The 10,265-nt window shown below is 38.4% G+C and overlaps 2 protein-coding genes across 6 annotated transcripts; both read right to left on the bottom strand.

The window, feature by feature from the left end:
• Nucleotides 1-213: 213 nt before the first annotated feature.
• Nucleotides 214-3,972, bottom strand: RBL10 (RHOMBOID-like protein 10). 4 transcript variants are annotated; one of them, XM_048091693.2, is made up of 10 exons: nt 3,853-3,972; nt 3,593-3,763; nt 2,594-2,847; nt 2,304-2,358; nt 2,110-2,190; nt 1,933-2,029; nt 1,775-1,842; nt 1,450-1,548; nt 795-836; nt 214-624 (listed from the first exon to the last, which is right to left on the bottom strand). In XM_048091693.2, exons 2-10 carry the CDS (start codon nt 3,731-3,733, stop codon nt 484-486), a joined length of 978 nt encoding a protein of 325 aa, XP_047947650.1. In that variant the 5' UTR covers nt 3,734-3,763; nt 3,853-3,972; the 3' UTR covers nt 214-483. The 4 variants fall into 4 exon arrangements, with proteins under 4 accessions (XP_047947650.1, XP_047947652.1, XP_047947651.1 ...); XM_048091695.2 differs by having other exon boundaries at nt 2,594-2,784; XM_048091694.2 differs by having other exon boundaries at nt 3,849-3,931.
• Nucleotides 3,973-6,689: 2,717 nt separating this feature from the next.
• LOC125193806 (E3 ubiquitin-protein ligase RING1-like) lies at nt 6,690-8,211 on the bottom strand. 2 transcript variants are annotated; one of them, XM_089056257.1, is made up of 3 exons: nt 7,341-8,211; nt 7,078-7,194; nt 6,690-6,954 (listed from the first exon to the last, which is right to left on the bottom strand). In XM_089056257.1, the coding sequence occupies exons 1-2, from the start codon at nt 8,149-8,151 to the stop codon at nt 7,160-7,162; spliced, it is 846 nt and encodes a 281-aa protein (XP_088912383.1). In that variant the 5' UTR covers nt 8,152-8,211; the 3' UTR covers nt 6,690-6,954; nt 7,078-7,159. The 2 variants fall into 2 exon arrangements, with proteins under 2 accessions (XP_088912383.1, XP_088912384.1); XM_089056258.1 differs by having other exon boundaries at nt 6,690-6,965; nt 7,081-7,194.
• Nucleotides 8,212-10,265: the final 2,054 nt, after the last annotated feature.

Below are 10,265 nucleotides of genomic sequence, written 5' to 3'. Positions count from 1 at the left end.
CTTTATACTCTCTCTATCCTCTATCCTTTTCAGTCGAAGTTTCTTGATAATATTCAGATTTAGCACAAATTTTAATGAATTGATTAATATGTTATGAGTATATTAAATGAGTGAAATGTGGATTGCACTTTAAAGATTATAATGTAAAATGAGTTGCAATATGAGTTTCACTTAAAAAAAATGAGATGAGACTTTTATTACATGATACTATGATACTTCTAAAATGGAAAAATGGGACTTAGGGCAGGGTGAGTAATTAATAGTATAACGATACAAGTAATTCACATCGATACCCACTTTAGACGTCAACGCAGAAATTCGGTGTCTAGTGCTATAATATGCCAATTTTCTGAACTATAAAGTGAGATACATCAGTTGGTATAGTCAGACAAGTGCTAGATTTAGGTTCAGGTGTAAGATTTACTGCAAGTTTACAGAAATCCTCACCATTCCAAATTCCAATATGGTTGAGAAATGCTCAGCTTACTTAGGACGCCTCCTCATTAAGTAAAAAATGGGTGCCTTATCCTCGAAATTTCTCCTGCCATCACGGGCAACGGACTGAAGCTCCCAGGAAGGACCAAGAAGCCAAGACACCGCAACCCCGCCTAGCAACCCTCCAGCCTGAAATATTTGACACATGGAGTATTACCGTATATAAGGAACAAACGGGGTACATATTTAATATTGTTCTAAGATTCTTCAGGACTGAAGCAGCAATGTTCTGAGAATCATAGTTGCAAGAAGTTGATACATACATGCACAGTTGTCTTATGAATTAGAAACCAACTTACATGTCCCCAGTTATCAATGCCCTGAGACAGCAACCCAATTGTCTGCACAAGAGATGTTCATTTCATTAGGTAGATCATCGAAGCATGCAACAGAGTTCTGTCATGACTCGTATCATTACAATATCCTATAAAATGAAGTAATAATATAGGTGATTCCCTTAATCAAGTACGGAGAAGAAATTTGAAGACTAGTCACACAATTACCAGCAATCATCGCACATCATACTGTGTGACCTGATATCTTGTAAAGTAAGTTGGAAAATAATGTGTATTGAATGATTATAGTTGTTAACTTTGAAGTGCTGAAAGTGAAATGCATGTTGAAGATTTGATCAGGAAGTCACATATTAATAAGGAATGTTGTCTAAGACTCTAAAGTGGTGATAACAAACCTGTACAGTCACAAGATACTAAATGGTGGAGACAAAACTGAGATAATACATGTTGAAGATATGGTCGGGAATTCACATCTTAATTAGGAATGTTCTCTAAGACTCTAAAGTGGTTATAACAAACCTGTACAGTCACAAGATTCTAAATGATTGGGACAAACTGAGATAATGATGAAGTTGAAGTAATTGAAAATTTAATCCAACTGATAGAAGACATTAAGATTTGTCATTTTCAACATTAAGCCCTCGAGAAGTTTACGTACCATGTTTATAGCAATCACTTGTGCAATATGTTTCAGATCATTTTCAGTGCCTTTGACCATGCCCCTGTGCCTCAGGACAAACATAGCAAAGGATCCAACCTGAGTATGTAAGCGATTAACCAATATTAGATAAAGAGAAACCAGAGGCAGAGATAGAATGACAGAAAAAAAAATGTCAATTGACTAGCAACTCTGCAACAGTTCATACAGTAATGATGATGCTCTGAATAAGATTTCTTCTACAGAATAGAGTACCTTGAAAGACAATAAAGTTAACTTAAATAGGACCCAAAAGATGCAGCACTTGTAGAAGAAAAGTGATTACCAATCCAAATATAGCTCCTGAAGCACCCACTGCTGGTGCTTTACAGAACCAATAGCTCATGGATGCACCTGAGGTATGCCAAAGGCCTTGATGAGAACAAATGGACTTCTTTTAGATTACAAGAAAATTACTGACTGTAGTGGGCTTCCAGTTATTACTTGCTATTGCTGAGCTGATGTATATTGTTAGATATCTTTTAGGACCACATATATTCTCAACAGTAGGCCCAATTGAGTTTAAAGAATAGCAATTGACCTGAAAAGGACAAACTATTCTCAATTTAACATGCCGAGTCAACCAGAATCAGGGCTTTTATAGTAATATTCAAACCAAACCAGCAGATGCCCAATATTCGCATGCAGAAAGGAAGACGTGACTAGCCTCCATAACTGCCCTTTACTAATGAGACTATTAATCTGCAAATATATAAGAGGAAACATGTCCAATTACAGAAATTCTGATGTATGTATGTATGTATGTATGTATGTATCATATTATCCAGTACTTTGATAAGGCAATAAAGTCAAACCTTGGCACCCAGAAACATGAGGTTGCCATCTGATGCATATTGTGCAATATAAACTCTGCAGATAAATATAGGAAAGATATTCACTGCCTAGGGAACTCATGAAACATGATATTTAAGAGAACTTTTTAACAATTCGACATACAAATTTCCTTTTAGTGTTTCACTGACTCCATTGTTCTTCCTTATTTATTTAATAGAATATATGTTGTATATTCTTAGGGAGATTTATCAGTAGAATATCAACATAATAGAATTGAACATTGGCAGCTGTATGAAATACTGATACTTACAACACATTAGCAGCAAGAAGGATATTAGTCCATTGCCTTCCATCAAAGAAGTCTCTTCTTGGTGTCCTTGATTGTGGCTTCCCCAGGTTTTTAGAATTACTTCCACTTTTATCTCCATTGAAGAAACTTAAGCTCGAGAGTGTCCCAGATAAGGCATTGAATGACCATTGGAGACAATTAAAACCTGCAAGCTGAAGGGCCCTTTCGTGACAGACATCCTCCAAATGAGGCACACCGCTAAGAATAGAAAGTTTCTGTACAATGCACATAAACCATAATTATAGTGAAGACTCACTAGTAGGGATCAGAGATTGACATGATGGTAAGCTCTTCCTAGTTCAAGATAAAAAATTCACATACTATATCTGCCATGTCTACATCAGACTGAATATCCATTTTAAAACCACGTACAATGGTCAATTAAGTTTGGTTCGTTACATATTGCAATGCTTTAAAAGTCACCATGCTCATTGTAACTGGAGCACCAACATAGCATTTCACTGCACAACGGTGTTCAATCACAAAAATTGTGTATTTATGACAATCATTTGGACTCAAAGATAAGCTATGCATATAACTAAGTGTCTATCTTGCTAGGCCTGTGTTTAGGGTTCCATTCCCGCTAGCAGCATCTTGGGTTAGATTATTTGTGGTTGACATGATGTTCAAGTAAAGTTCTGCAATTTACCTCATTGTACTAAGTGCTAAACTTTAAGAACAAGAAGAAGGCTTCATCAATTTCGCTCCTTAAATCATCAGAGAAAACAGAAGTAAAAAATAAAAAAATAAAAACAGAAGCTTTTGGCCGTTCAGCTAGAAGTCTAAGCCACAAAGACTTTCAAACAAGATCAATTTTGTGAAAATGTAATTCGCACTAATTGATTCATTTTAACAAGCCACACTGGAGAGAGAGATCCAGGAAACAGTCAGATGGAGATAGAAATGTTGCAGATTCAATGCAATTAGGGGTTTTGAATTTAATCGCAGTTGACTTGTTACCTTAAGGGAGGAGCGGAGGAGAAAGCGGCGGCGTAGGGCGTCGCCGAGGCGGAGAGTGACGGCGGCGGTGGTTGCGAAGTGGTTGGTGGTTGTGGGCAGCGCCCTAAACACGTTGATGGAGGAGTTGGAATTGGATGTCATCAATGAATCACCACTTTATTCCTCACAAGTCTGATGATTGAAACATGAGGAGGAAATAGCCAAATTCAGGAAACAATGAGATTAATATTCATCGTTTGTGAATAACTGTACTCACTCACCAAATCCTTAGATAATCTGCAAATGCATTAATGAACTTCTAAATGCCAGGATAAGACGCTTAATCATGCTTTGACTGTTTTACTCTTATCACGAACTCATTTACCATTTCTCTTTTTTCGTTTTCGTCAGGCAAAACACATCTGGAGGTCCTCATATTAAAATATTTTATTTTATTAAATTATGTCATATTTTTTTTAATTTATTAGGTCTTTATACTAATATATTTTGTTTCATTAAGTTTTTTAACATTTTCTTTCTATCTTTTTAGATCTTTATAATGATGCATTTTGATTTAAGAGATTTTATACTTATATTATTTTATCAGTCAATATTGTAGCTGAATTCATTCTAAAAGAGATAAAGAAAAAAAGGAAAATAAATACATGTAATTAACACTTGAAAATTTAATTAAATTCTGAGGTCAGTTACATAAAAATCCAGCCAGATTAAAAATATAAGTATAAAAATCTCTAAAATGACAAGATCTAATGAAACAAAATAAGTGTAAGGGACCTAGTAAATAAATGTATTGGTATAAAAATCTAATGAGCCAAAAAACTGTAGAAGAATATATGAAATAGAAAATCTAAATAAGTTTAACCCAAGGGCTATGGTCGAGTGACATGAGACTCGTCCATCCTTGACCAAATGGTCAGGGGGATCGATCCTTAGGACATCCATAATGGGGCGCCCTATGCGACGCCCTAAGCCCCGCCCTATGCACCGGCACATCAGCATTTTATCCTCCGCCCCTTCCACCAGCAGTTGGGCGGACTATAGCCCGCCCTAAGTGACGCCCTAAGCATTTTACTAATATTTTTATGTTTGCAAATGTAAATAAAAACAAACAAATAAAAACAACACAAAGGAAAATTCTATATTATTTAATTAAAAAAAGTTACAAAATAAGAAATAAAAAAAGCACTAAATACAAAAAAAATGAGGCTAGTCTAGAGTAGTCCCAACTTGCGGCTGAGGCCATCGATCATCCGCTGGATGCCTTCGATTTGAGCCGGGTTGGTCGCCTGCATGAGGGCGGTGTGCGCGTCCAACAACGTCCTGTAGTCGGAGGAGGCCGCCAAATCCGAGTAGGCATGGGCCGCAGTCGAAGTCGCGGACGGCGTCGAACTCGAGGTCGGCGACGGGGCCTGGTCAGGCGGCGCGACGGAGGAGGATGTGGCCTTGCCCTTGGCCTTGGAAGCCTTGACGCCAAGGGGACACCGGGAGGACATCGGTGTGCCGGAACTCTCATCCTCGAACACCAGATTGTTGAGGTCCATTGGAGACGCGCCGCTATCGCTACTTGTATAATCAGCGAAGGTGCGCTTCGACGCCCTCCTCCTTGCCACCGTCGATGGGGGAATCACATCACCAACGAACTTCTGCTTGTCCCTCAAGAGCGCCCAGGACTGGTAGTGCTTGAAATCTCCCTACAATGAAATGTACGACTGCATCACTTTGTCCCGCACATCCGCGAGACTCTCGCCACTGCCCTGCTCCCTCTCGCACTTCTCGTACTCCTCTGCGAACAAATTTACCTGCTTCTTTATTTGATCTCAGTGCTTGCGGAGCTGTTCCCTGTGGCGCTTGTAGGCGTATGCCGGCTTGGCCGCGTTGTATTTCTCGGCGATGCGCTCCCAATACGCAGTTACCTTCTGGTTGTTGGCGTACACCGGATCCTCCGAAACATCAATCCAACATCTCGTCAAGACGATGGATTCGGTGTCGGAGTAGTTCGTCCTTCCCGGGGCGAACTCTTCACACACCTCCGTTGAAGGCAATTTCTGGGCTCGTGCCTTGGTCCGCTTCTTCTTGGTGGCGGACCCAGATGCGGCGGCGGGCCGGCCGCGAGGTGCGGCGGTGGCGGAGGGGCGGTGGGGAGAAGGCTCCATGTCGGACAGCCCGTACGAGTCGGTGCTGAAGTCGGGATCGTACTCGGTGTTGGTGTCGAATGGCCGGTATTCGTCGGGTTCTGTACCCGGCCATCGTGCACCACTGAACATCGGACTATTCGGATTTGGGTAATCTCTGGAATCCACTTTGCTTGAAATGTAGAAAATGTAGTGTAAATTTGAGAGTGAAAAATGAAGTGAAAATGAGAGGTGTATATAGGTTTTGAAAATTTAATTAAAAAAAAAAACGGAAACGCGTCGCATCGTCCGCGTCGTCCACAGTGGCGGACGATGGGGTATCCTCCGCGCATCGTCCGCGGACCATGTATCGGCCGCGGACGATGCGACGGACGATGCATCGTCCGCACATTGCGGATGCCCTTAAAAGTTACTGTGCCCGCCGGTGAATACCTTGATAATTATCAAAAAGAAAATCTAAATGTGTTTTGCCTTTGTTAATACTCCTATCAACATAAATTTCAATTAGTACTGTACTTCTGCGACGGACTCGAATCTGAGAATTTTTTTTTAGACTTAATAATACTTTAAGCCTTTAACCATTATGCATCTTCAGTGATTAGAGATGTTCGCTGTAACCACTTCAGTTATTAAAGGGTTGCTCGATACCGTACAGTTGCAGTCTAATTGGGTTTTAGACTTTTAGTTTTACCCTCTCATTTCATTACTCTCAATTAGCTTGTGTTCCATTTGACCGCATTTTTTTACATGTCTTTTTCCCAATCTATTTATACCGCATTAAATATGTGTGGGCACACATTTTAAACTAAAATTTCATTCTCTTAAATAACTATGAAGAAAAGAGATGGGTCAAATCGAATAAGACACAACATTGACTAAAATTTGCAGGATTTTACAGGGTTGGCGGCTTGCTCCTAAACAAAATACTAGTATAGGTAGTAGTACTAATTAAGATAGAAATAATATATCAATAAATTTGACATTTTCATTTTTATTCTCAGACATTGAAATTTTTTATATGCAACACCAATCTGTATTTATTAAATAAAAAGATAAAAACAAATAAATAATGCTGCTCTATATAAACTATCGATATATTTACAAATTAGATAAGTATCTCCGCAATTTGGGCAAGCAGGGCAGCACCTCCCATCTCCATTGAGTCAGCTGATTATAGAGCATACTAGTACTAATTAACTCTGAATCGTTTCCACCAATTGTTGCTCTGAGACTCTGAGTACCTTGGAATTATATTTCATTCAAATCATTTTTTAGATATATTTATCAGTTCGTCTCAACAAAATATTTAATTTGCTATACATGAGTTTGGCCAGTGAACGAGAATGAAATACATACCTGTGCTGAACCTATCTTCATCCTCTTTAATGTCTAATTCATATTATTAATTTTACCTTCAATTAAATGACAAAGCTAGCTATGGCATGGGCCAAGATCGCCACCAAGAGTTACCTGTCACAATTTCCATTTCATCGTCTTTGTAGTCAATCATATATATTTATTAGTTTATGATGAATGCATTTCACTATTGGATATCATGCACAATTTTTTTTCCAAGTACTATAATTACTTTCAGTGCGAAAGCAAAGATTTTATACCTCCTGGAGCGATGGTGTCGTCAATAAAGTCAAGGCATAGATTTGCCCAATTCATAAGGAAACTGAATGGCCTCGACGAGAAGATCTCCGGCCACCTCCAATTTCCGGAACCATCACCTCCTTCTTCTCCGCCTCTATACCCAAGATCGTATTCATCACCAGGGAAGAAGAAATTACTATTCATATCGTTGTTATTGTCGTTGTTGTTAGACGGTAGCCCTTGCACCTCGTAGCGACACACGGGGCACGTGTTGTGCATTTGCAGCCAAGGAATAATGCAATCATCATGATAGAAATGCTTGCACGGAAGCTCCCTAACTCTCACCCCAACCTCGAAGTCCTCCTTGCAAACCGGGCAGCACCACTCGCTCTTCCGCCGCTCCTCGCTCACCTCCACCACCGGCAGCGCCTCCACCGCCGCCGCCCTGTCACTCCCGGCAACCACGGGCTCGGTGGGAGGATGATATTGATCGGGCCCGATGAACTGAAGCAGTATCAAGGAGCGGCGCCTGCTGCTTTCGCCGTCTTCGATTTGCTGGCGTGGCGGGGTGGGCGGGTCGAGCATCCGGGCGAGGGCGTCCAGCACGCGCGCGGCTGGAGAGGGGTCGAGGCCGGACTCCAGGAGGGGGCCGGGCCTGGAGACGTCGAGCTCGTGGCGGATTTGGCCGAAGCAGCGCGGGCATAGGACTTGGGAGGGGTCGGTGGTGGTGGTTCTGATGGAGCGTTGGCAGCGCCGGCACCAATAGTAGTGGTGGGTTCTTGCTCTTTGAACGCCGTTCACTACCACGCCGGGTCGACGAGCCGTGGACATGATTGTTACGTTTGAACTTTGAACGTCGTTTTCTCTCAATATATATGTGTGTTGTGAAATGTGATGTTTGTGGAGATTAAGGAATGGCTTTGCATGAAAGGTTTCTTTCTGTTTCAGGGTTTATGGTTACCTAGTTTTGTTTGCCTAATCTTCTCAATCACCTCTAATAAAAGTAAAGGATGATTGAGAGTCACGATAGCTCTATGTATCGATCGTCGCCGCAAGTTTAAGCTATTGCATGCATGTATTTTATTGAGTCGACTTAAAAATGTGTAAATAATTTTATAAACTTTTATTTATATGGAGTAAGAAAGACATGCAAGATGGAGTATATTGAGAGAGGATTCATTGTTTTTATATACATATTCATTCAATAAGCGCTAAAAACACTTTTTATTTTTTATTTTTTTCACTCTAACTAAATAATAGACTCAGTGAAGTTGAATTTGAAGTCATCAATCGTAATATAAAAATATTTTTTACTAATTGTTAATGATAATTTGTACGCATCGTTCATAACTATAAACTGATTAGGACATTAGGTTGTGATTGTGATTTGTGAATAAGATATTGCCAAGTGTTATTCACAGATGAAAGTTTTAAATTTTAAGTGTGAATATAATGAGAATTTTCATGTTTTGTATAACACTAACGGTGGATTTATTAAAGTAAAAGTTTACAACTGCATATACATTTTAGTAGTCTTTATGAGTAAAAGTTTTTAATTATCCTTCTGGCAACTCAAAATTACTACTCTATTATTTATTGAGTTAGAGTTTTTAGCTTGATTATTACTTACAACTTAGTAATACTTTTAAGGGGGTGTTCGGTTTGCAAGATTGTATCTAGTATTAAATTTGTTGTGTGTTTAGTTCATGAGATTCAATCCCACAATTCAATTCTAGATGAATAATCATGAGATAATTAGTCATAGCTAACTCTCTATAACTAAAATAATCTCACAACTCAATTCTAGATTGTATCTTGGTATTATTATTTTATCTTGCAAACCGAACACCATCTTAATTACATTGTGGGTGAGTATTTTTATACTTACATCTTCAAAGCTCTTGGTTATGAAAGAGGGTTATCATTCACATTCGAGATTATTCTTGATTATGTATGTGCTTTTAGGCTATTATTTCCAATTCAAAATTAAAATAGATTCCGAGATATTCACAGCCAGAAATTATTTTTAATTACTGAGTTAAAATGTTTAGGTAATTATTAGAATTTTTTTTAATTCACAACTATTTTTTTTATAAAATTTTGAATGGCCCTTATTTTTTTCACCAATTCACAACCAAATTTCTTTTAAATTTTGTATGCCCTTATTTTTTTTCACCAATTCACAACTACTCTATATTTTGAACAACTACTTTAGTTGAGAATGACCCTTGCACTTGCTTCATCATTTACTTACACGGCATCTAAGAGCATCTGCAATGGGAGAAGGTATATAGAAAAAGTATATCATTTATATATCTCATCAAAAAGTAGAATATACCCTTCCAAAAAGAAACATACTCTAAAGGAGAAAAAGTACTCCCTCCGTCCCACAAAGATGGACACTTTGACCCGGCACAGGTTTTAAGAAATGTCATGGAAAGTGAGTTGAAAAAGTTGGTAGATGTGGGTCCTACTTTTAAAGTATTAGTTTTATAATAAAATGTGAGTAGGAATTAGTTAATGGAATATGAGGTCTACTACCAAAAATGGTAAAAAGTGAAATGAGATAAACTTTGTGGGACGGATGAAAATAGAAAAATGGGACAATCTTTGTAGGACGGAGGGAGTATATAGAAAGGTAAATGATTTTTTAAACATAAAATAATAGTACAAAATGCATTAAAAATTCATAAAGTGTGACACCTTCTCAAATACCTCTCTCTTGGAGAATAGTTTTTAATGAAAAAAAGGCAAATATAGTAGTTATACAATTTTACCTCTCTATTGATGGAGAAGTAAAAATACCTCTTCAAAATGGGAAAATGTATAATACCTTCTCAAATATCTCTCTTCTTGGAGAATGATTTTTTATGAAGAAAAAGTAAATATGGTAGTTATATTAGTTTATTTCTCCATTTACCATGCTCTAGTAATAGCTTTAGTTG

This window comes from Salvia hispanica, chromosome 4 (genome assembly GCF_029641045.1).
Source record: "Salvia hispanica isolate PSC_SH4W2 chromosome 4, Shi_PSC_v1, whole genome shotgun sequence".
Classification (NCBI taxonomy): Eukaryota; Viridiplantae; Streptophyta; class Magnoliopsida; order Lamiales; family Lamiaceae; genus Salvia; species Salvia hispanica.
The sequence above is the reverse complement of the archived record's forward strand: the minus strand, read 5'-3'. Positions and strand labels throughout refer to the sequence as shown.